This window comes from Condylura cristata, unplaced genomic scaffold, assembly GCF_000260355.1.
Source record: "Condylura cristata isolate star-nosed mole 26May11 unplaced genomic scaffold, ConCri1.0 scaffold00029, whole genome shotgun sequence".
In the NCBI taxonomy this organism is placed as follows: domain Eukaryota; kingdom Metazoa; phylum Chordata; class Mammalia; order Eulipotyphla; family Talpidae; genus Condylura; species Condylura cristata.
In genome coordinates this window covers 9,158,321-9,186,005 of record NW_004567130.1, presented here as the reverse complement: position 1 = coordinate 9,186,005, position 27,685 = coordinate 9,158,321, and the positions used below count along the sequence as shown (strand labels likewise).

Genomic DNA, 27,685 nt, shown 5'->3' with positions numbered 1-27,685 from the left:
AGTTTTCACTACATTTTTGCTTCCTAGGAAGGAATGAGAAACTGGAGTCCAAGAACCCTATATTTTGGTTTTGATTCTGCTTATCACCTCACTAAAAAGAGACACTTAGTATTAACTTGTCAAGACAGAATTCAAATCTAATTTTCTTATATCTTTGTACTTACCATGACAGGAGGCCCAGATTTGGAGAAGAGATCCCCGTCCTTTCGTCAGTGTCTGGCAGGTCCTTTTCTTTATACCTGGAACATTAAAAAGAATAGTTCCTTTTAAAAGATAAAATTGGCATCAATTTCACTCAAAGCCTGCCATTTTTGGTTTGCTAAACTACCATAAAATAGGATATCTTATGGTGTCTGAGAATACTATTCAAAGTAAATTCTTAAATAAACAATGTAAGTGAGGCAATACAATATCAAAATGACCATCCTATATCAAAAGTAATTTAGATTCAATTCAATTCCAATAAAAATCTCATTGGTAGTATTCAAAAAACAGAATAAATATTGTTGAAATGCAAGTACAATCACCAAAAACCCCTCAAATGGCAAAGTTTTTATGACTAAAAGGAGGAAGAATGGAAGTATTATACTCCCAGACTTAACTATACTACAAAATCCAAGTAATCAAAACAGCATGGTACAGGAACAAAGACAGACCAATAGAACTGAACTGAAAACTGAGAAATAAAGCCACATGTATGTGGTCAACTAATCTATGACAAAGGAACAAAGAATATACAATGGAACACAGTCTCTTCAATAAATGTTGGGGAAACTAGAATATGATAAGTCAAAGTCTGAAACTAGACCACATCAAATTACACACAAAAATCAATTGAAAATGGGTAAAAGACTTGAATGTAAAACTTAAAACCATAAAATATACAGAAGAAATCATAAAGCAAAACACTCCGTGACACACATCTCAGAAACATCTTTCCATCCTAAAGGCAAATAAAATGAAGGAAAAGAGAAACAGTTGGGACTAGAATCTACAAAGATTCTATAAGCAAAAGAGATAATAACCAAAATGAAGATAACCTACAGACTGGGAGAAAACATTTGCACTCCATACAACTGATAAGGGACTAATGTCAAAGATCTACAAAAAGCTTACACAACTCAGCAAAAACAACCTAGTCTAAAAAATGGGCAGACAAGCTAAAAAGATTCTTCTCCAAAAAGGAAATGCAAATAAGCCAGTAGGTATATGAAAAATTCTCAGCATGACTTATAAGCAGGGACATGCAAATCAAAACCACAATGAGATACCACCTCACAATGGCCCATATTAAAAAAAAAAAAAACACACACACACAACTGGAAATAGCAAATGCTGGCATGGATCTGGAGAAAAAGGAACCCTCTTACATTGCCAGTGGGAATACAATGCAAACTGGTCCAAGTTGTACAAAGGATCCTCAAATTGCTAAAATGGATCTTCCATCTGACCAGAATACCACTCCTAAAAGTCTACTCAAAGGACACAAAAACATTAATTTGAAGGGAAACCTGAACTATATTTACTGCAGAACTACTTAAAACAACTAAGGTATGAAACAACCTAAATGCCCCAAACAGATGAATGGATCAATATGTGATAAAAGCATACTGGAATACTACTCAGCAATCAAAAAAGACAAAAAGCATGCCATCCACAGCTCCTTTGCTGGAGCTGGAAAGGATTTGCTCAGTGAAATAAGTAGAAGGAAAAGAAAAAGTATCAGATGGCTTCAGCTTATAGGGGGAATATAGGGAAGCCAAACAAAGGGTCAGGAAAAAAGACAACACTTGAGGACAAACTATAGAGCTGAGGCATACAGAAGGAGAAGGAAAAGGGAGAAGGTCAAAACAGGAAAGGAAAAAGCAGATGGGGCTATGGTGATGGTTCACAGGTGATGTGGTAGGCGGTTTACAGGGACTACACCTGAGGGGAGAAATCAAATATTGTACAAAAATGAACATGATGTAAGAAAATAAAGTTTAATTTTAAAAAAAAACTGTTCTAATGTTCTGTAAAGGTATTTATGTTTTAGAATTGAAATTTCAATAACAAAACCATACCTACAAACTATTAATTTAAACAGAAGTGAATTTGATGTTTTATAAGCCGGTAACTCAAAATACAACTCTAGTGATAAAAATAATAATGTCAAAAATGCAGGGGGAATACAGAACTTGAAACCCTAATACACTGCTGTATGTAAGTTGGTGCAATCGCTGTGGAAAACAGTTTGGCAATCTTTTATTATATAGAATCACCATCTAACCCATCAATTTCACTCCCAGGTATAAACATATGCCACACAAAAACTTGCACGTGAATGTTCACAGGAGTATTACTTACAAAAGCAAAAAGAGAAACAACCCAATGTACAACAATTAATGAGTAAATAAGCAAAGTGTGGTATCCACACAAAGGAGTATTATTCAGAAACATGAAACAATGAGATTTCGATACATAATATGATCTGGATGAACCCTGAAAATATTAAGTTGAAGAAGCCAGGGGGAAAAGGCCACATACTATACAGTACCATTTATATGGAATATTCATACCATGTAAAAAAGGTATAGGGAGTGATTATTTATGGAGACAGGGGAGGAAATGGAAATGTTCTAGAATTATATTATCATCGATGTTTTACACACTATGAATATATGCATATACACATATGTATATAAACACACTTAAAAAAAAACCCTAACTGCATAGACTTAAAAGTGGGTTTTACGTGATATTAATTATAAATCAATAAAATAATGTAGGTGAAGAGTATGAATATAATCAAGTTCTTCATGAAATACTAAAAGTATTAAGTACTAAAACTAGTAAAATCTTACTGCAAAAAATTAAGTGACTGAATAAATGAAGGACAGAAGGAATGAATATTCTAAGCATCTAGACAATGGATAATAAAGACTAATTCTCTTCAAAGAGAAAGTGCCAAGTCTAAAACAAAGTATATAATAGGTTGATTATTATAAACTGGAAAGCAAGAAAACAACGAAATACTATTGATAGTATGTCAAAAGAACTCAGAATACAATTTAAAAGACACTCACTGCCCCAAAATGGAATAATTTAAACAGAAATTGTAAGTACCTTGAAGGGAGTTTTGATGTTTTTTTAAATGAAAATTCTTATCTTTCTCTGGTCACCACAGGAAAATGTTACATAGTCAACCTCTTATTTTTGAAAACTGATGAGGGAAAAGAATTAGTATTTATCTCATCTTTTCCTAAAAAATGAAGTTTGGATGATAGAGTATCCCTTTTAAAATACAAAGACAGAAATAAGTAGCACCACTTTATAACTGCTAACAAAATAAAGGATGCAAAAACTGATCTAGTCTATAGAAAATTACAGGAAAATAAATCCTTTAAATAAACTGCAAGAAAAAAAGAGATGAAAGGAAATCTATATATTTAAAAAAGACTTAAAGTAACCAACTTAAATGTGAACCAACTATAACATGTGGGACTTCATTTATTAGATGTTGATTCAAAGTATAAAAATAAACTGAAACATTTAGGGAAATCTAACCATGTACTAAATAGATGATGATATTAAAGGATTATTGATTTACTGTAAAGGTAAAGTTATGGTTGGGTTTTTGTGTTTGTGGTTACGGTTATTAACTGAAATACGAAGAGAAGTTAGCACTTCACTACAAAAGAGTCGGCAGAATGAAAATGGGCCATGAATTGAATACTTTGAGATAAGAATTGGGGATTTATTAAACTACTTTCTCTACCTTAATATGTTCAAAATTTTCATTGAACAGTTTAACAGAATGAGCCTTCCTCTATCTTATAAACCCCAATTATTGAGGAATCAATGTAAAGAGGGGGTAAGTTTTAGCTGATACAGTAAATTTACCAATGTGCATTATCATTTAAGAATTTTTTTAGTAAAGTTTAAGAAAAAATTCTCACAGATATCACAGATTTAACTATTCCAACTGAAATGTACACACCAATCCATGGAATTAGAAACTAAACCACATTACAACTAGGGTGATAGCTTGAAGGGTTAGGAGTTTTTGTGGGTTTTTTGTGGGGGGGATGCAAATTCCTGATTTAATAAGGACTTGTTTATTTTGAGAAGAAAAAAACACATCAGGCTATTCACAAAAATAACCCACAGAATCAACTTTAGAAAACAAATCTTAAAACTATTAAACTAATTTTCTACAGGATGTCAACTCTCAGTCACAAAAATACACTATTACATTTGTGTTAATGAGCCTTACATAACATACTTCTGTGGAGTATAACACAAGTATCTCATTCAGTGCTGCTCTCAGGTGCTACTCAACTAGTAAGACTCCCTTTGCAGTTAGGAAAACAACTAGTGAACTCAAGTATGAATGAAAAGAAATGTATTTTCTGTATAACAAGAGATTATTCTGCAGACTACTGATAACAATCCATACATCCTTTCTACTGTTAGGTCACGAACAGTTATCAAAAATTACAGGGTGAAGCTAACATAACTACAAGGAAGGATTAGCTGCAGAGCACTGATGGGAAGAATAATAAAGGAGAGAACAGTGCACATGAACTGACAGGAAAATTTGGTGAAATTTTTTATTTTAGTCAAGCCCTCATGTAAAGAAACAATGGGATATGATTTCTAAACCCACTATGAGCTGAAGTGCCACTCTCGCCATTGGCATGTTATCTCTCCTTCCTCGGCCTCTTTTTCATCATCCTTGATCAACTCCAGATCCTTCTTTGCTCTGTTTCTTCTCAATTTTTTTTGCAGACTTCCCAGCAGAGAATACACTTTCTGTTTTATCTGGGTCAACAACTCCTTAATGGCCTGAAGGTCACCTCCTTTCAACTTTCCAGATTTGGAAAGAGAACCTTGCTGTCCATTCTTAGCACAGAACCTTGCTGTCCATTCTTAGCACAGAAGCCATTTCTGCCCCTTCTTGATATTTTTCCTAATAACAAGGACACTACAGCCCAAGCAATAAAAAGAGGAAAACATGCTACATCCTGTTATAACTGTACATCCTGTCATAATAATCCTGTTGAAAGTCACAGTCCCAGTCAAAAGAGGAGGCATACACTCCACTGCAGACTGTTTCACCCTGCTTTTCCTGGGTTCACTTTTGGCTCTGCAGCCATTTTGATATCTAAAACCTAGTCAGCAATCATTCTGCCATCCTCCTCCTGCCACAGCAATGGGAATTTCTCTCATTAACACACTGAAGGAAGGCAAAGCCCCGATGAACAAAGCAATCCACAATTATGCCGTATTTCAAGAAGACTTACTGACCAGATTATTAGATTCCCAATCAACACACGGGAGTTTATGGAGCAAGGATCTGTCTTCTTTTAACACTGCTAGCCATTGTCTTTAATGATAAGATTTCTCGCAAACTTGAAAAATGTAGCTGGAGATTTAAAAAAAAAAAAACTCACTTAGCAAAGTCCGATTAACTAATGCTTTTTAAGTGATTTGGGGAATCAGGAGGGGCGTATGAAGAGGAGATTCACTTCTGAATCTTCTATTCCCAGGTTCCAGTGCTGCTCCAAGTCAGTGGCTATATCTATTCAGGGTGTTATTTCAACAAAAACCTGGAGTTATAAAAGGTTATAAGTTATAAACCTGGAGTGATAAAAGGTTCTGAAACTGTGTTGATGGTTATGTGAGTATTCTAAGTCACTGGAAAGTAGACTTTAAGTGAGTTAAATGTGAAATACAAGGATTACGTCTCAAATCTGTTGTTTTTAAAGTAAATAAGTTTAAGTTCCCTTTTTCACTCTGACAACCTTTATTTCGCCTAAATATAAGTACAACTATTGTTAACTATTTTAACAATTCTATCCAAAAACTTCTTTATATACATATGTAAATACACATAATCTGTTTTTAAAAAGGGGGGGGGAGTGTTCCTATATTTATTGTTCTACAAGTTTTGCTTCAATTAATGTATCAAATCTTTCCTTGTTGGTATACACTTTCAGAAGGCAGTTCAATATTCCATTGTACTCAAATATAATCATAACTGGACCATCAATTGTGCTGAGATATTTGGGTATTTTTTGTTATTGTAAAAAGTCACAATAATCATCTTTGCCCAATCTCTGAACTAGTCCCTATTTCTGCAACTCCAATTCTTTTTTTTTTTTTAAAGATTTATTTTATTTTGTGCATACAGAACTGGGGTACAGGCCAGAGGCTCAGGGGCAGTGAGAGGCTTCACCAGAGACAGAGTGGGGAGCAGAACAGGCAGATCGACGAAATACACTGCTGAGGGGAGCAGCGAGCGGGTCAGGAGAGGTCTGCCACGCCATGTGGTCACCTCTGGGGCAGGCGGGAATCGAACTCATGCAGAAGTGGCTTTAGATTCTCAGTGCTGTACTTTAACCCACTGCGCCACCAGGGAGGGCCTGCAACTCCAATTCTTATATAGCGATAGGGAATGGGGGTAAGGCGGGGGCAGGCAAAATGGGAGAAAGGGGTTTAAAAACTCCCAGCTATAAAAGTTTTTAAATCATGGGGAAGTAATATAGAGTATTACAGGTAATAATCGTGTATTGAAGACTTTAAAGTTGCTCCGAGATCTTAAGTGTTCATCATAAAAAAAAAAAAAGTATGGAATTGTAATGGACATAAGTCAGATTTATAAAATATATGTAACATATATATATAGTATATACACACACATTATGTTGTATACCTGACAATAGAATGTCAATAATTACATGTAAATTATATCTTTTTTTAAAAAGCATATAAAACTGTTTTTTTAACTGCCTTTCATACTTTATCTAAAGTTAATAATGATTATAAAGTTAAAAATCAATAAACATTATCATGGCAATGTAAATTAAAAATTAAACACTGCAGAGACTAGTAATATGTTTGGATTATCTTTCTATTCTAAAAGTGTACAATGGGCCAAATCAAAGAATATGAGATGTTTATAGTATTTCTAAGCATCAGAGACAAATGGTTTCATTTTTTTAATATATGGATGAGAATTTGAGAGCTGGAATCTTCAGGCTTCTCTGGGTTTGATCATCATTACCACTCTCCCATTCTACCCCAATCCCCAGATTGGAATTTAGAAGAAATCTTACCAACATAACTACAAGAAATTTTTACCAAACAGGCTTGGCCCAAATCAGGGTCACTGAGGTGCCACAGTCTATGATGCATCATTAAATCTTACTAATGAAGATGGCATCTCACCTGTTAAGAAGGAATTGCTCAATTTCTTAAACTCAGTAACTAAAAATTTATACTTGCAAACAAATTACTCAACCACCTGAGATACAATGGAATACAATGACAGATTAGATATATTATATAATCTTACTCTGTAGGAGGGGAAAACAAAGTACCCTGAATCAATAAGGTAATGGTAATCCCAAAAGCACATAATCTATTCTTCCCACTTATTCTTACCCAAATGTACCTACACACACGTATGTACACACCCCAAAAACAAAAATTCTAATTAAAATTACAATGAGATGATACTCTTAAAACTCAGGAAATGTATGTGTGAACTGAAAATTTAAATATGATCTTAACTAAAAGATATTCACACTCCAATAGATAAAAAGGCAGGGTATGATAAGATACAGAAATATAATTAAATGAGGATACAAAAAGACAGATGTATTCTTATCTGGCCACTCAAAAAAAGCTTTTGAGGAACACTCAAGCTATTAATAATGAACCATCTGTAATAGGGTGGTACCTGGAAAAGAGGACGTTTCAGGTTTCCCTCCCAAGGGAGGGTAGAGCTAAGCAGGGATGAGAAGAAGCTGGAGAGGAGACTGGAGAAGAAAGGAAGCAGGATGGAGAGCAAGAAGGAGACCTGAGGGAGGCACATGGAGCAGAGAGACAGGTGAACATGTTTTTTGGGTCCTGGACTGGTTGAAATAGACGTGGGTGAGAGACCCATGGGAGGTTAATAATGGCAGCTTTTATTTTGATTTTGATTTTGCTCTTTTCCTACCAAACTTGTCTGACTGTTTCTGACCCTTTTCTGTGGGTCCTTGACAGAAGGCACCTTAGACTTCTGGCACCTCAGAGTCCCTGCTTTCAGCCAAGCCTGTTTGGGTGGACTTTTACCCACAAAAGGATGGGTAACTTTGGGTGCTTGATGTGGAAATTATATTGTCTTTTCCATATTGCACACTAATTAAAGTTCCTTTCCATTAAAGATTTTATATGTTTTATCTTGATGCAGCAAATGGCAGAACCTAATTAGAGCAGGCAGGTTTAAGGGTTCTGAGGTGCCCCTCTCCCTATCCTGTAACACATCAAGCTTCTGAACTACTGAGATGACATGGGTGGCCAAGAACACCAAGTGCACAAGAATGACAACCAAAAAAATGCACATTTGGGGCCTCCCTGGTGGAACAGGGATTAAAGTCTCGGCACCATCAAGCTATTGGCAGTTACCGCATCATGAGTTCAGTCCCCGTTCAGGGAGCTAACCCACCTGATGCAGCATACCTGTCCTGTCTTGCCTGCTGCTCCCCTCAGCAGTGTTATCTCAGTAGATTTTCCTGTTGTGCTCCCCACTCTGTCTCTGGTGAGTCCTCTCACCACCCCTTCACCTCTGTCCTATACCCCATTCTGTATGCATAAATAAATCTTAAAAAAAAAAAAAAGATTTAGGCTACAACATACTTAGCCTCAAGTGCAAGTTTTCAGATACCATGTACTATATTATAGTATAAGGAATTACATATGCAAAAGTAAGCTGGTTTGAATCCTACTGGGGAAAAAAAAACCGCACCACATTTACAGACAAAGAAAACATATAATAACTCATCTAAATAATTAAGTATACCAACAGACACCCCAAATTAATCTCTAAATTACTTTCTGTTTCCTCAAAATAGCACAGAAAGAGCAATTATGTAGGGGAGGGGAGTAATGCAAGCTTACCAAATGAAATTTGTTCCAAGAAAATTTTCTATCACAAAGTTTCACAAGAAAATCTGCAAAAGAAAAACCAGTAGTTTTACAATGACAAATATCCTAAAAATAAGTTAAGTCACTTTGATCTTACCACACAAGTTTCTCTACAAATCAGAATGCCATAATACTTTTTAAAATTGTTATAGTGTAGATTATTTAGTCAACCACACATTTAACAATGCTGAATTGTACATAATGGACCCAATCAGGACTCAGCATGACTTTAGAAACTACAAAATTGCACACAGAACTTTCCAGAAACCTATAAATGTTCTTGTTATTCAGTCAAACATGACTTCTGAAGATTTCTTAACTGAACCTTTGACATTACCAGAATAAATACTTAAAAAAAAAAGTCACATAAAATCTAGACTTAGGCTTATAGTTTAAATAGTGCTTTAGAACTAGTTTCTGCCAAAGGATCTTGCAAAGCCTCTGAACCTTTCCTTTCTCATGGTGGTTGCTGGGAGCCTCTTCACATTTTGTAGAGGCTCGTAACAGCCTTCAGCATGGTGGGAACAGAAACTGCTAATCTCGGGATCGCTGGTTATCTTGAACATTCATATATTGAAGAGGTACAAAAATCTAAGCAATTACTTAAAATGTCCAATAAAAAGGGATTCTTAAACATAATAAACACCAATGAACAAACTGTCAGGTAGAGGGTATGGCTGGAATTAACTATAGTTATCCATGGTGGTGGGAGGAGGGGAGAGAAAGGAATTTAAAAACAAAAAGGAAGACTTTCTGAAGTTATCTGAAATAAGAGACAAATTTTTACAATTACATGCAATACTATAGACAGGAAGACAATATTTTATTCCTTGAGAAAACCCTAAAGAAAGTAAAAATCAATATACTTGAATATTAAATGCTACATTATCAGATATACAGCCATACTGGAGAGAACTGGAGAGCATTTGGAAGATGAAGAGGTGATGACTAAAAGTCAGGACATTGAGGGTCTGAGGCAGGAAGGTACGCTTATATGGAATAGTTTACACCGATATGGAATAGTTTATGGGATCATCTATTACGTATCACAGCAGTTTCAATAAAGGTAAGGAACCATTTGTTACACTTATATAATAAAAGAACCCAAACTACAAAAACTAAGCCAAATTCACTCAGGTGAGGCTTGCTGGTAAAGGGCAAGGCAGGGAGGTCTTTAAAGCTACACATTTTTGGCTAGGGTATATTCTAACTTCAAAAGAATAATGGAGTGTTTTTTTACATAGTCTCACCTTAAAATGCAAGATAATTTAGAATTCAAAACCTTTAGGAGGAAAACATTAAATATTTTTAAAACCTCTTATTTTCACTGTATGTGAAAGCTTTCATGCACATGCACTGCATATTAAACAGATGTTAAACGGGTGCACAGTAAGACATGAGTGTAGAGACAATATAAAACAGTTCAGAGATGTCAAAAAATGTCTAAATGGCTCTACAATACTCACTATTTGGGTGAGTCATTCAGTTTCATAATGTTTATTTATGCCTAATAATTTCAGTTATATGATGAATGATGTTCCCAAACTAGAATTCTGTCGCATATGTTAGGAAGGATTATTTCATGATGGGGAGATGATTTCATCACTAGCATTAACCAAAACCCACACATTTGTCACTAAGTAAATCTACTGTGGCCTGGTCTCATTCCCTGAACAGGAGCTCAGATCTCAGGTTTTCTAAAACCTTTGCTACTAAAGTCAACTATAAATGAAAATAGAAACAAGGAATGTTCAAAGAGCATGTCTGTAGTCACCTAAATTAAGTTCATTCTGGTAGAGATTGATCTGACAAATATTTTGAGAGGACAGGCACCATCCTAGATACCAGGATGCTGCAAGGAAAAAAGTTAAGGACCAACCTTCACGGAGCTGTAATTTAGTATCAACTGTAGTATCCTCACAGGGCTAAACACTATCAAAGAATGTTTCCCCTACTTAGTACAGCCAAGCTTTGAAAACACAAGAGAAACAGTAAATATAAACCTGAATCAGTGGCCTAATTCAGTGAGATCACAAAACAAGGCCATTTTTCTTTTTAAGTATGCTATTTGTCTTTTCTATCTCTTTTGGAATCACCTAACTCGAGTTTTCAGAGATCCACACACAAATTCACCATTAGTTTACTACATTTCTCTGGCAGCTGTAAGACATAGATAAGCAGCTAAAATATTATCATTTCCTATGCCAAATAACCTACTTTGCCTTGAAAAACTAAATCCAGTAGCTGTCAGACTTCGTCCACTAAATGTCATGTTATAATCATATTTCTATATCAAAAAAGCCTTTCACTGCTGCTAAATGTCTTGAGCCGCTAATACTTTCACCAATCCACACACGTGAGTATGTGTGTAAATGTGTGAAAGAATAGTGTGTTTTTCTCCCAGTGCTAGAGAAGTTTCAAGTATATTCTTCAAAAGAGGTTCTGTGATACATAATTTCAAATAGCTGGTTAATGAACAACACAATTGTGATTTTCATTTAAGTGGCTGAAATGGTGATAAAATACTTTTCTAAATGTGAACCAAAAAATGTGAGTAGTAAAAAGTAAAGTAATTTTGCGATTACACTTTAAAGATTTAGTTGCACTTCAATGTATCTTATTACTTTTCATATCTCAACTAGGCAAAAGGATACGCTGACCATGTGTCCTCAAAATAAGAATACTATCATCAAACCAACTTTAGCAAATTTAATCTCTAACTTTTAAGTAATTTCTTATTAAACTTAATCCTTACACAAAAAAGTAGGACAAGGGGAAAGCATAATTCATATATGATGTCTGTCACCAGAAAAAAACAATCTGCAAAACAGGGGAAACTAGATGATTTTAAGAAAGAATGTAAAGGTTGTTTTTATGTTATAACTTGTTCTGTATAATTATTTCTATGTTGAGCACATTCATTTTACTTCATACTACTAACTCATATATTAAATCATTTACAAATTTATAAGGAATTTCTCTTAGTAACTCCCAATGTTATTTTCTAACCCCAAGTCCTCCAAGAAAAATCACAAGGTAGGCAATCACTTTACTACAGAAATTAAGAACTGAAGATGTAGGGCCCTCCCTGATTAAAGTTTAGCACTGTGAACGAGCCAGAGCCCCGTTAGCACAAGTACAATCCCAGCCAGGGAGCTGACCCACATGGTGCGGCAGACCTCTCCTGTCACACCGGCTGCTCCCCTCAGCAGTGTACTTTGTCAATCTGCCTGTTCTGCACCCCACTCTGTCTCAGCTAAATCCTCTCACCACCCCTATACATACTCTGGCCTGTACCCCAGTTCTGTATGCATAAATAAATAGATCTTTTTAAAAAAGGATAAAATTTTTTTTTTAATTTTTTTAAATGATAGAAAATCTAGGTATTCAAGTCACTAGACACTAACTGAATTAAAACCCAAACAATGTCATTTAAGAACCAGGGTTGTTCAATATTTAGTTACTATGGAAAAATCAGAAAGACTAGCTCCAGTGTTGGAAAAAGGTTTCCTGACTTTTGTTTCTTTCACTAGTTCAAGGTTTACCTTTGGGAAATTAACAGAAGGCAAATACCTGTACACTCAGTATCGCTGTGCTACTTGTTATCAGTTAACCTGTGGGTAAAGAAGTAACTGCTTCCTCTCTAACCCCTTCCTCCTCTTTACCTCCTCTATCTGGCCCCAAGTTCCAGTTCTCACTAGAAATGCATAGGTCAAATACTGTATTTATAAAAAAGAAAAAATACTAGTCCAGAAATTCACACCTCATGAAACTTAAATTTTTCTAACTATAATCTATAAAGATTCCTGCACCTCTTAACGTGTCATCCAATTAGGTATCTTAAAAACAAGATTGGGAATTGTCCCTGTCTCCTATTGCTCAAGGAATAAAAATTTAATTGCGTTTTCTTATACAAAATGACCAATATCCCTTATGTACTCAACAGAAAAAAATTAATGAAACAGATAGCAAAGACCAAAAATACAGCTTTAAGGCAACTAAAAAAAATACACAAAATTCAATATTCCAAAGTCATTCTGGAACTGTAATTTACACTGCTTATTTACACTTGCTTCTGTACCCTGCCCTAAAAGAAGTAAAGTAGAATCTCCATTTACCACTTTATACAGCTCCCATCCCCACCACCCCCCACAACTGCATAATAGGTTTGTCTTTTTTTCCAGACAAATAGACAAATTTATTTGAAGGTGACTTTTTAATTTAGGGACTCAAAAGTATGCCCATATATAAATAAGCAGTTTTTCTATTTTTTTTTTAAAGATTTATTTATTTGTGCATACAGAACTGGGGTACAGGCCAGAGGCTCAGGGGCGGCGAGAGGCTTCACCAGAGACAGAGTGGGGAGCAGAACAGGCAGATCGACGAAGTACACTGCTGAGGGGAGCAGCGGGCGGGTCAGGAGAGGTCTGCCACGCCATGTGGTCACCTCTGGGGCAGGCAGGAATTGAACTCATGCGGAAGCGGCTTTAGATTCTCAGTGCTGTGCTTTAACCCACTGCGCCACCAGGGAGGGCCAGTTTTTCTATTTTTACCTAAGATGTTTAGCACCAATTCTACAAAAATTTGGAAGCTATATTAAAAAAAAAAAAGTGACCAGTATCCCAAACCTAGTTAATCTGCATACTACTTATTCATGTATTAATATTACATCAAGAAAGTTAATATGTCTTTGCCCATCTTTCAAGTTCTGTTATCTTTCACTCAGTTTTATGTAGAAAACTGAACAAAAATGCAAGTTAGTCATTTAAGTAAATAAACATCTTAACACTAAAAGAAACATTTTAACTTTTAACTGTTATTATCTTAATGTGCAGTGGAAAAAATCTACTCTTTACTGGCTTACTTAAAATTCATATTCTGACAATAAGGTAGTAAACTACTAAAATTTTTTAAAACAAGTCAATAAAAACCCAAATAACCTCCAATAACCAGCCACACACTAAAATGTGGACTCTGTTTAAGATGGCAAGTTCAAATGCCTACTGTTTCTAAGCAGTTCTCAATTAATAAATATCAACTAAAAATTGTCTTGACCGAAATACCACCTTCTTAAGAATACTTTGAAGAACATATAATTCAAGAGATGCCCAGAAAGATTCACCATTTTGAACTAGTAATGTTTATCTCATTTAAGCAGAGGGAAACGTGACAGCCATCCAAATATACATAAGGAACTCTTTTCAAATAAAGGCAAAAAGTAGAATTCACCACTATGCATTACCTAAGAAAATGAGGAAGGCAAAAGTACAAAATCAAGGCTAGAAAGAAATAAACTGTTAAGTAAAAAAAGATTTCTCCCCTTTATATTTTTAAATAACTGCACTTAAATTAACAACTCAAAAACTCAGATCATGGATTCAGTATAGACAAAAAAATCAACCTTGACCTAACAAATTCCTAAGCTATCATTTTGTTTATTAACTCATTAGTCAAAAAAGGGGAAAGAGGAAAACCATTTTAAAAGTTACAGCGCCAGGTCAACTTGGTGCAAGGGGTTAAGTCTTAGCAATACCAAACTATCTGCAGTCACTGCAGCACAAATTCTATCGCCAGCCAGGGAGGTGACCCACATGGCGCAGCAGACCTCTCCTGTATCACCTGTTGATCCCCTCAGCAGTGTATTTCAGAAGATCTACCTGTTCTGCTCCCCACTCTGTCTCTAGAGAATCCTCTGACACCCCTCCCCCCACTCTGGCCTACACCCAGTTCTTGTATGAGTAAATAAATAAAATCTTTTAAAGGGGTTTTAAATATTATAGTGGCTAAATTACTTATATACACATTAAACAGAAAAATAATGGTAAAATATTTTCTAAAACAAATTGAAAAACTTCTTGAATGTATAGTCTAATATAAATCTATTCTACACTCATTAGTGTTCTGAACATATTGTTTCTATGTTAAAAACTTAAGTGCCATTCAATTTATCATGAAACAACACCACACACAGACAAGTAACTGAGTTCTTAAGTTTCCAATAAGCATGTGACTATAATAATTTAAAATACTATCACACCTCCAAAGTTAATTTGAGTCACTCATGTTTCTTGCACTTCCAACACAAAATACTTTGTCAAAGGAACTAATGCCTGTAAGAGGTGAAAGGCATATACATTTGTCCAAGCTCTCTAGTAAACATCAGGCCTATATAGTTTGGATAAACATTCTGTACTTCTGTTTTTAGTCAGGATACTTATCATTTGCTAAAAGAAATTAAAAACCATGAAAAAGGTTACACTTTTTGTTTTCTAATAATTTACATCGTTAACATGTAACATAAGCCGTACACTCTAAAAGCATATAGTTATTTTTACAGTGGACTGGTATACAAACCACTAATAACATTTGAGGTGATTTAAAATAAACAAAAACCGTTCCTGATTTAAAAAAAAAAAAAACTATGTATTTATACTAATGAGCTTTGGAAAAACCATTCTGTATTTTCAAGACATACCATGAAATTTATATAATGTTAAAAAAGAAAAAATTGGCCCTCCCTGGTGGCGCAGCGGGTTAAAGCACTGCACTAAGAAGCTGAAACCACTTCCGCATGAGTTCGATTCCCGCCTGCCCCAGAGGTGACCACATGGCGCGGCAGACCTCTCCTGACCCACCCGCTGCTCCCCTCAGCAATGTACTTCGTCGATCTGCCTGTTCTGCTCCCCACTCTGTCTCTGGTGAAGTCTTTCGCCACCCCTGAGTCTCTAGCCTGTACCCCAGTTCTGTATGCACAAATAAATAAATCTTTAAAAAAAGAAAAAATTTGTAACTCAATTGTAATGTAAATAATTTGAAGATATACTTTCAGTAGGTACTGCAAAAAATCATGGCGGTAATATATTAACCAGAGATTCGGGTACTACATTAATATATATTCTTCATATTACTGTGTTAACTGTCCTTCCTCAAACTGCTGTATTCTCTCATTTTTCTACATATCTGAAACCATTCACAAGTAGGCAATCCAGGTACACAACTGTATCATATCTTTCCCTCACACATGTCTGTTACACAAATGAGTAAACCTCTGAAAATTACTGCTACCATTATACAACTCCCTATTTTCTCCAATCCTGACTGCCACAGGTAGCACAAAATCACAAAGAACCAGATCTCCTCTGGGCCTTTGCCAATTCTATACATCCTAAATAGAATCAACCATCTCCCTCCCCTTCCACCACCTTATCCTTTTTCTTAATATTTCACTGGGAATCTCAGTAGTCTAGGTCTCCAAGGTCTATTTCCAGTAACAAAATCTGAAAACAATTTCCACTTTCCATTCAGTGCACCTGTGTCATGACCATTTCATCTAACAACATGATTACTGAGCATTTGATTAGTTTAATTTATTTAGATCTTACTACCTAAGAAACAAACAGTTACAACTGGCCTATTCCTTGTAACATTACCTGGCATTTTGTGGGGGTGGAGTGGGGAATGGTATCAAAAACGTGGGGGGGGGGAGTGCACGGGATTATGAGGGCACACGGGTGACTTGGTGATGGGACACCCGCGAGGATTACAATTGAGATGAAAAAAAAAATACAAAATGATGTAAAAATAAACTGTTATAAGATAAAAATAAATAAAATAAAATATAAAAAAAGGTTTTTAATTTCTATTACTCATTGTAAACTTCCAAGTCAAAAATGATAGATACACAATTTTGCTGAAGTGAAAATTTACTTAACTGAGTAAGACAAGCAAAATTAACCATTACTCTCTATATATTCCAAGTTAACTCTCAGGGTAATGTCACAGTACTAATGCATCCTTCTACTCTCCCCTTCTAGAACATTCTATGTTCACCACCAAGTCCTTTCCATTTCTTATTTTCTTTTCTATATCCTTACTGGCTTTTTTTCTTCCAGCCATATCTATAGAGCTGTTCTAATATTCCAAGTCACTAAACCTTCACCGTATTTTTGCAAGTACACATGATTTAGCATTTTTCTTTTATCAAAGTTCACCACTCTCTCCCATCTCCCTCCCTTGATGCCTTTGCTCCCCACCCCAAACACACACAGCTTATAAGTTCTCTCAAGACTATTCAAAATGTTTGCTTAATCACTGAAATAGTGTTTAATCTGTGTTTGAAAGTGTTGGGATATATGATTAAAATATTTATCACAAGCAATTAAAAATATAGGTGATTATTCTCATAATCCATGGTTAGATACTTTCTAAATTCATGTTCCAGCATTAAATCTAATATTTAACATATAACCATACGTAAAAGTAAACTGTCATTTCATCAACATGTAAAACTTCTTGAGGCAAACAGGAACTCAGGAACTTGATAAAACAACTGCACTATTGGTCCTCACCTTTATTTCACTAGTTCTACAAAAACTGTCCTGAATTGATGGTATAAAAACAGGATGTTTTTTATAAAGATGATAATTACTACTTCAAAACAAGGATATGAAATGTAAGTGGCAGGAATAGGAAGGTAGTTTTAATCCTCTGATTTATCTGTGATATCATAAATAAGATGTCCGAGGCCTTAATATCAAGCCATTCCTAAAGCATCTGTTTTATGTTCCATTCCTACTGTAATAATTTTGCTTCTACACCCAAAATTGAACTATTTCTCTGTACTTTTTTTTTTTAAAAAGATTTATTTATTTATTCATACAGAACTGGGGTACAAGCCAGAGATGCAGGAGGGTGAGAGGATTCACCAGAGACAGTGGGGAGCAGAACAGGCAGATTGACGAAGTACACTGCTGAGGGGAGCAGCGGGCGGGCCAGGAGAGGTCTGCCATGCCATGTGGTCACCTCCGGGGCGGGTGGGGATCGAACTCATGTGGAAGTGGCTTTAGCTTCTCAGTGCTGTGCTGCTGCACCACCAGGGAGGGCCCTCTCTGTTCTTTTCTTAACCTTTCCTGAACTGACAAAGGAAGACAGGTTCTTCCAAATTGAAGCCAAGATAATTTTTCAGTTATATACACCTAACGTTATCTGGTATTTGGCAGAGAATCTAAATTATATGTTATCCACATAAGTAGCTGATTCTAAGCATAAGAAAGTGTACTAATAATACTTGACATAATACTTCAAAAGAAAGCCCGTTTTTTAAATCTATAAAAATTTTAAAGTGACAGCAACAAACAGGGAGAGAAAATAGTCAAGCAACAAAGTACATGTGGAACCTCTATTAATAAGCCAACTGTGACCAACAGATAGGCTATTTTTATTATTTTGTTTTATAATTTATTTTATTATTATTTGCAGTTAAATTGTCAGGCACTGTTTTAAAAGTATCATACTCATACTAATTCAAATCACTGCACAGTAATTCTGAGCAGCCATAATAATTTCCATTTACACTTAAAAAACAGAGAAGTAACTTTCCCAAGGTTGTATAGTTAAATGGAAGAGCCAGAATTCAACCTAGGGATTCTGATTCCACAGTTTACATTGAACCTGTATACCATAATGTCTCTCCCAATTAAATAAAATTACATCAATCCAAAAGGAAATCAGGACTATATAATCTACTGAGGTGTATCCAATTCCTGAAAGTCTAAAGATTAAGGGAGAGATGGGAAAGTTAAGTACAAGTTAATGCTTACATAGGGAAAAAATGAGAGAAATCAACAACCTGAACATATTTAATGCAGAGCAATTGAAGTTTGTATCATACCACTGATGTCTGCATCAGTCAAGCTAAAAATAAAGAGAAGTATGGCAGCAAACAATGAGAGGAGGGCCTCCCTGTTGGCACAGGAATTAAATTCAGTGCTATCAAGCTATAGCCAGTCACTGCAACATCCCAGCCAAGGAGTGATCCACATGGTACAGCACACCTCTCCTGTCCTGCCATTTTCTCCTCTCAGCAATTTATTTCAGTAGATACACCTATTCTACTCCCCACTCTGTCTCTGGTGAATTGGCTCACAACACCCCCACCCCACATATCTGGCCTATACAAGAATTTTTGTATGTATCATTAAATAAAAATAAACCTTAAAAAAAAATTACATGGAGGCCCTCCCTGGTGGCGCAGCGAGTTAAAGCACAGCACTAAGAAGCTAAAGCCACTTCCTCATGAGTTTGATCCCCATCTGCCCCCGAGGTGACCACAAGGCGCAGCAGACCCCTCCTGACCAGCCCACTGCTCCCCTCAGCAGTGTACCTCGTCGATCTGCCTGTTCTGCTCCCCAATGTCTCTGGTGAATCCTCTTACAGCCCCTGTATCTCTGACCTGTACCCCAGTTCTGCATGCATAAATAAATCTTTAAAAAAAAAATTACATGGGGCTCTCCATCGTGGTGCAAAGGTTAGGACACAGCACTACAAGCAAGCCCGCAGCTGCTTCAGTGTGAGTTTGATCTGCGCCCCAGAGGTGATCCACAAAGCGAGGCAGACCTCTCCTGACCCACTAGCCGCTCCCCTCAGCAGTGTACTTCCTCGATCTGCCTGTTCTGCTCCTCACTCTATCTCTGATGAAGCCTCTCACCACCCAGGCACCTCTGGTTTGTACCCCAGTTCTGTATGCATAAATAAATCTTTAAAAAAAAAATAGATTCAAGAGATGTTTATACCATAATGCCTGTCACAAGCTTTAGTTGAACATTCCTCACTCCCAATGCAAAACATGTTAGCTACAGATTTCTCCAGTACATATATTTGGGGGTTAATCTTCTCCATGCATTCAAATCAGTTACTACTGACCTACTTTCTAAATTTTTTTTTAAGATTTATTTATTTATACATACAGAACTGGGGTACAGGCCAGAGGTGCAGGGGCGTTGGGAGGATTCCCCAGAGACAGAGCGGAAGCAGGACAGGCAGATCGACGAGGTACACTGTTGAGGGGAGCAATGGGTGGGTCAGGAGAGGTCTGCCCCACCATGTGGAGGTGCCATGTGGATCACCTCCGGGGCAGGCAGGGATCGAACTCATGCGGAAGTAGCTTTAGCTTCTTAGTGCTGTGCTGTGCTTTAACCACTGTGCCACCAGGGAGGTCCCTAAATAAATCTTAAAAAAAAAAAAAAACTATAAAGACAAAAACTAGATAAATGTGACTACAGTAAAGAATTTCTATTAATCTAAAGACCATAAAGAGAGTAAAAACAAAGTCAAATAAATGGGCAAAAAGTTAACCAACAGAGTATTCAAAATATATAAAGATCAACCAATTAAAGACCAATAATCTTTTTGTGTGGTTTTTCAATAATTTAATAGTTTAATTTTACATCATTTTGTGCCTGTTTCCATCTCAGTTGTAATTCCCATGGGCTTCCCATCACCAAATCATTCATGTGTCATCACCACAGCCTAGTGTATTTCCTCCCTCTCTCCCCAACCCCCACATTTTTTTAGCCCATTCCCCACTTGACCCCCATAAAATGTCTCTGGTATATAGTTGTTCATTTCCCCCCACACCCACCCCCGTCCTTTATATTCCTGCTATGAGTGAGATCATCCAGTATTTTTCTTTCTGGTTTATTTCACTAAGCATGATCCCTTCTAGCTCCATCCATGTTGCTGCAAAAGGCATGTGCTTATCTTTTTTAATTGCTGAGTAATATTCCATTGTGTATATGTGCCACACCTTTTTAATCCAGTCACCTACTTTTGGGCATTTGCATTGATTCCATGTCTTCCTATTGTAAATAAAGCAGCAATAAACATGGGGATGCAGGTGTCTTTTTGAATCAGTGTTTCTGTGTCTTTTGGGTAGATGCCAAAGAGTGGGATTGCTGGGTCATATGGAAGCTCCATTTTTAGCAGTTTGAGAAACCTCCAAACAGTCTTCCATAGTGTACTCTTTTGCATTTCCCTCACCAGCAGTGCAGGAGAGTTCCTTTTTCTCCACATCCTCACCAACATTTGTTGTTGCTAGTTTTTTTACAATGCGCCATTCTTGCTAGTGTGAGATAGTATCTCATTGTGGTTTTAATTTGCATCTCCCTTATTACAAGTGATGTTGAGCATTTTTTCATATGCTTGTTGGCCATCTGTATTTCCTCTTTGGAGAAGTGGAAAGACCAATAATCTTAACAGAAAAATGAGTAGGTGATTGCAGAGTAAGTTCTGATGGCCAATAAACACAGGCAAAGATGTTCAAACACTGCAAATGGGGGCAACTCAAACTAGAACCATAAGATACTACTGCACACCTTGAAAAAAAAACATTAAGTGTTGCTGAGGATTTGGAGCAATAGTAACTCTCATTTACTACAATGAAAATTTGAACTGATAAGCCACTTGGAAAAATAACTTGGCATAGCCTATGGTCTAGCAATTGTATGCCTAGGTATAATTTCTGGAATTCAGATATTGCACCAGAAGAAATGCTTAAGAATATTTATAGGAGTATTGTCCATAGAAGTCAAAACCTGCAAACAGCCAGATGTCCAACAACAATAAAATGAATAATTTGTGGTATATTTGTACAACAGAATAGCAATAAGAATTAAGATTAAGCTACAACACAAGAGAATGTGCAAAAGAAAATATGTAAACTATGATTTCATTCAAAACTCAGCCCAACTTTTCCCCTATCATGATCAAAAATAGGGCTTCAAAAGAGGGCCCTTAGAGAACAAACTATGACAAAATTACTATGTAAATCAGAAAGATTAAATTTTTATCTAAAATAATGACAAGTTCTTGGGCAAAAGGGGTGGAGGGAGTAAATATATGTAGATACTCAGAGTGGCAAAAGCACACAACAAAATACACATCAGCGGCTCAAGTTATCATGGAAAGGTCAATATAGTCAAAAATTAAATATATCTGATAAAGAATTCCTGTTGAAAAAATACATACAAAAACATACATAAATCATTACAGAAAGAAAAGAATTAATGGGCAAAGTTTTAATAACAACCTGTTGCAAAAGATGCTTAACAGGCCAATAAACATATTAAAAGATGCATATCACCATTAATCATCAAAGGAAAATGCAAGTGCAAACACCATAATGAGATACCATTTCACATTCACTGGGACAACTAAGAGATTGATAAAGACCAAATGTTGGTGAGGATATTGAGTAAGTAGGATTCATACAAAACTCAGTGTATCAGTGTAATAAATTCATATTACTACTTTGGAGAGCAGTTTGGACAGTTAAATGAGCATCTCTCACATGTTCCAGCAATTCCACTCTTCTGTAATAACTCGAGGGAGATAAAAATATATGGCCACAAAAAGGCTCAGACACAAATGTTCATAGCAACCTTATTCATAATAAGTCCAAACTGGAAAGAACTAAAAACTTCTAATAACAGGTGATCAAATAAACAAATTCTAGCATATTTCTGCACACTGTGGTATACTGCTACAATGGAACACTACTTAGCAATGAATGATATTCACAATAACATGGATGAATTTCAAAAATATTACACTGACTCAGAGCAGCCTTACAAAAGAATACTATATGATTATATTTACATGAAGTTCAAAAAAAGACAAAATTAATTTATAGTGAAAGAAACCAGAACAGTAGTTTGAAACCAGGGAGAAGGTGAAATAACTAGCTGGGGGCATTAAGAAACTTACAAATGTGATATATGTGATCCATATCAGGACTGAGGCTTAGCTACAAAGCTGTAAATACTTACTGAAACTCAAACTGCATACTTCCATCTATGCATTTCACTAAATACTATTCTATTTTATTTTTTTAACTCCAATAGTATCCTAAAGAGGAGACTCTAACCTTAATTCAAAAGAAAAGGTTCCACAATCAGATCATATGCACCACTCTTTCAAATCCCTTTCTGAAGGAATGTATTCAAAATCTTCATCTCCCCTATAACCAAAGGATAAGTATTTACAGGTGGCCAAAGTTTTAGATAAAGCTTGATATTCTTCTAAGGTACCAAAGTCATAAAGTTAACTAGCTTCAAAAGAGACAAAATGAGTTATATGATGGCTTTAGTCAATCACCTAGCATATTTTTCTGTCAAAGAAACTGTTTAATCACTTGTTGGCCTGTTGGCAACAAGTAATAAATATATATCTTAAACAATGTCCCAACTTCCTATTTGAAAGAAAAAAGTTCTAAGTTCAGGTCCCAAATTTCTCACCTCTTAAAACAGTAGTAGTCTTACCATGAACAATTACAGTTGTTATCAGAATGCCCCCAATTATTGTTTTGTATATAATAATATAAAGTAATACCTCCATACACATAAAGTCTACCATGGAAATTTTAAGCAGTATCATTAAAAATATATATCTTCAAAATGTAACACTTGATTTAGCTCATAAGGAAAACCAGTATATGGCTTTTGTTAAAAGTAATTTTTGCTAACTTCAATTACCATACCTAAAAAAGTTCATATGGTTAACTCACTAGTGAGGTAAGCAGATGACTTAAAGTCACAATTCAAACTTATGGTTTTCTAAGGTCTACCTCCATAAAGACCTCTATGTCTGAATAAAATAAAACAAATTATCACTCATCCAATAAAGTCCCTTACTCATTTTTCATTGTTTGGTGGTTATTTTATTTAAACCTAAAATAACAATTTGAACTGACACTAAACACAAAACAGCAAGAGTATTTTAACAGGTCTTATATATCCTTAAATTTAAACAGTATAAATGTTTTCTTCAAAAGGAAATAGCAAAATATATAATGACGCATCAATATCAGAAAATGTACAATTCTTTTAAGTCATCTGTTGAAGAACTGAAGACATTAACCAAGGCACGGCCAACTTCATGGGTGTTTAACTTATACATATCATATAGGATTTCTTCTTCACTACAGACTATGCTGTAACCATTTTGTTAATGATTTTTGAAAAGGGAACACTGTAAATTATGTAGCCTGTCTCAAGCAAGGATTTTATTGGAGGGGTGGGGAGAGAAAAGAATTTACAAACATTATTTTCCTTATGACCAATTTATGGTTCCAAATCAGAGGCCCATTTTTCAGCGAAGTGTGTACCTACTGAAGCATCATCAATTAAAAACCAGAATTTTAGGCCCTCCCTGGTGGCACAGTGGGTTAAAGCACTGCACTAGGAAGCTTCTTAAGCCACTTCCGCATGACTTCCTTCCCCATCGCCTGCCAGGGAGGAGATCCACATGGCACAGCAGACCTCTCCTGACCCGCCCACTGCTCCCCTCAGCAGTGTACTTCGTCAATCTGCCTGTTCTGCTCCCCACTCTGTCTCTGGTGAATCCTCTCACCCTCCGCATCTCTGGCCTGTACCCCAGTTCTGTATGAATAAATAAATCTTTAAAAAAAAAAACAACAGAATTTTGGAAATTTATTCCACTATTCAACAATTTTAAATCTTTATACACATAATTATGAAATATGTATTGGTTCTTACTTTTACTTCATTGAGTATATGTGGTGCTATTATTCATCAAAAAAAATTACAGAAATTTTATATCCTAAAAACCAGTATTTTATAAAAACTAATCTTCAAAGTTGAATAAAAGAAAAAGTGAAAGCATAAAAAGAGGAGAGAACAGCTCCTGAATCTGGTTCCACTGCTATGATCAAAGGCAAACAGTATGTTGTTAAGAATCTCTAGATGAGGAGGTTCTCTTGGCATTCAGCAGGCACTCACACAACTACCTAATTTTTTAGAGCCATTTAAAGTGAGAAAAGATTGAGCCTACTGACAGAATACTGAAATTTACCAAATCCAAATGAGTTACAAGACAAAATAAAAGCTGCTATGTAATGAAGTTTAACCCATTCTCAAGAATTATCTTAGTTTTTAATTCCAAATATCAGATCAAGTTCTCCAGGATGCCTTTGAGTCAGGTCAGTAATATCAAAAACAAGCATTTCAAAACTCAAATGTTTTAATATTTTTAATAGTACAATTTGTATATTCTTTTCAAAGAAATCAACTCAGAAAACAAAAGAAAATCAAGTATGGGGGAATATGGAAAACAAAGAATTTATCAAACAAATAGCTATTATTTAGTGCTACTAAATAATATTCTACTACAGCAGACTATTGTTAATAGTTAACATTAAAGTCACTGAACTTTTTTTGAGACGTTGATACATTAAATATTCTCAATCTGGACAGTACTTTTTACCTACTTTCAAATCTATTTCAGCACTGAAACAATCTAATTTAAATGGGAGAAAGTCAGGAAGTTAGGTTCTCCCTTAAACTTCTAGGCTTATCATCCTCAAAGCTGACATCAATTACAGGAAAAAGCTCCAGGGCAGGAAGGAAATCTACTCACCATGCATTACTAGCTCCTTGCATTACTAGCTCATTCATTTCTGTTGTTATGGACACCAAAACAACTGAGAAACTAGAAGGACAAGCATGTAAAAAGCTGACTGGATAAGTCAATTTGGCCCGTGTGATGAGTATGTAACTACAACTACTAAAAAGCTCCCAAGCATATCCAAATAATCAATGAGCAAAAAGATTATTATAGAGTAAGAGTCAGAACTGTAACGATACTGCACAAGTTAAGGAATCTTTTATTCTTTTTTAACTTGGTCCAAATTACAAACTAAAGAATAGGAAAAGATGCAAACTCATCTAAAGGATTTCAGATCAGCTAGTTTGTTTTGCTTCTCTAAGGTGTTTCCTGGAAAGGGTAAGGGAACATGGATTGTTCAACCAGACAGTAATTTAACCAGAAATGCAAATTCTTTTGCAAAAGTCAGGATTTAAGACTAGACCTGGTTTTCTTCCGTTATTCTATTCTCAGTCAAAAGAAATAATTACTTCTTAATCTCTAGTAGAATAGAGACTATGATCTCCCCTATTATTCTAAAGTATCGGTTCTGTTTCTACTGTTTTAAAGTCGTTAAAGGGAACCTTAACGTGTTTACAATAAAATTTTTAATGTATACTAGCTTTTTAAGGTTATTATTATGCACTTTAAGCTCTTGCATAGCTGCAGAGCACTCAATTGTGCACCTAATTTAGAGCATCTAATTCCGTCATTTATTAGTTCTATCACTTGAATAGGTCACTTTCCTTTCTTATGCTCTGACAGCACAGTATCTCATATTATGTTATTATAATTATATTACGTGATCTAATACACAGAAACACCTAGAAGTACATGGTACTTAATAATCACATACATGCACACTATTACTACTAATGGCCCTGTTATGTGTCAATAAACAGTTACAACACACACTTTCTAGTTTGTCTGTTTCTTTAGCTCTCAAAAGAGATATAATTATCTCCCCTCAGCAAAAACCTATGGGATTTATGAAAATAAACCTACATACATTAAAGCACGGACACACACACACACACACACACACACATTTAAAAGGTTTGCATAACAGAAGAAGTACCTGTGTTTTGGTTTCTAAGAAACCTCTAGTTAAACTACTACATACAAAATCTTTGTTTAAATACTATTGTAGAATATGTGCTTAGTAAAACTACTCTAAATGGATATTAAGTATTACTTTGTTAAACAAAACCAAACTCTGAAAAATACCATTACTTTCATATTTAAATGCTAGTACTTAATTGAATTGTGTCCCAATTACTGAGCTACGCTACATATTTCTCATGATTGTCTCATTTAATCTTCATGATTGTCATCTTTAATCTTCACTCATTTAATATAAATAAATATTTATTTATTCATGCACACAAGAACTGGGGTACAGGCCAGAGTCGTGGGGGAGGGGGGACATGGAGGGAGGTGTGAGAGGATTCACCAAAGACAGAGTAGGGAACAAAACAGGTAGATTGAAATACACTGTTGAAGGGAGCAGCAGGTGGGTTAAGAAGAGGTCTGCCATGCCATGTGGGTCACTTCCCTGGTCGCAGACTGAACTCAAGCTGCAGTGGCTGTGGATAGCTTCATAGTTCTGCACTTTAACCCACTGCACCACCAGCGTGGGCCCACAAGAGGCATTTTAATTATCAAAGTTCAAAATGTTTTGTCCAACGGTAAAAACAAATTGTATTTGCTTTTAAGTAAGAAATTTAAAAACTAAATTGATGATTTCCAAACCCAAGGTAACATAAAATTTTGCCAAATGAGAGCTATAATCCAAGAACTTAGAAACAGAAGTATCATTGGGACACACAATTCAAGTGTGTTCCCTGGACTATAGCACTAGTAAAGCCCCCAAAAAAACACTTGAAAATGAATTTCAATAAAATTTTTCTCAAAATTAAACTGAAAACCCATGAAGGATAACTTGTGTTTATGTAAAAGAATGTTCTTACCTTATTCTTGGGAAATAACCTCTGAAGTATTTAGAGGCAAAGAGGCATATTGCCTCTACTTTATGCTCAAATGGTTGGTGGAAAAAAAAGCAAGAATGATAAAGCTAAAAAAAAAAAATGTAAACAACTGTTGTAGGGCATTGGTAAATTCCTAATACTATTTCTGTAACATTTAATAAATATGAAATTATATCAAAACAAAAAACCATTTTTAAAAGTTGGACACAACATGACAGGTTAATATTATTTAATCAGGCTATACATTTGAACATTACATCATTTTATTAATCTATATATTATGATTAAAAAATAAATATGACAGGCCCTCCGTGGTGGTACAGCTGGTTAAAGCACAGCTCTAGGAGGCTGAAGCCAGTTCAGCATGAGTTCGATCCCCACCTGCCCTGGAGGTGATCCACATGGCTCCGCAGACCTCTCCTGACACACGCGCTGCTCCCCTCAGCAGTGTACTTCAGTCAATGTGCCTGTTCTGCTCCCTGCTCTGTCTCTGGTGAATCCTCTCACCACCCCTGCACCTCTGG

The 27,685-nt window shown here is 35.7% G+C and overlaps 1 protein-coding gene across 7 annotated transcripts in view; it reads right to left on the bottom strand.

The window, feature by feature from the left end:
* The window catches only part of MTMR3 (myotubularin related protein 3), a 115,181-nt gene that overhangs the window by 55,049 nt on the left and 32,447 nt on the right, over window positions 1–27,685 (bottom strand). For 5 of the 7 annotated variants that reach the window (XM_012731075.1, XM_012731079.1, XM_012731078.1 and 2 more), the window contains exons 2-3: window positions 8,929–8,981; window positions 165–239 (exon numbers count right to left, since the gene is read on the bottom strand). In XM_012731075.1, coding sequence (XP_012586529.1) covers window positions 165–167 — 3 coding nt within the window. In that variant the 5' untranslated portion in view covers window positions 168–239; window positions 8,929–8,981. Of the gene's footprint in view, window positions 1–164; window positions 240–5,435; window positions 5,462–8,928; window positions 8,982–27,685 lie in introns of those variants that run through there. The other 2 variants (XM_012731077.1, XM_012731076.1) reach the window with 2 other exon arrangements.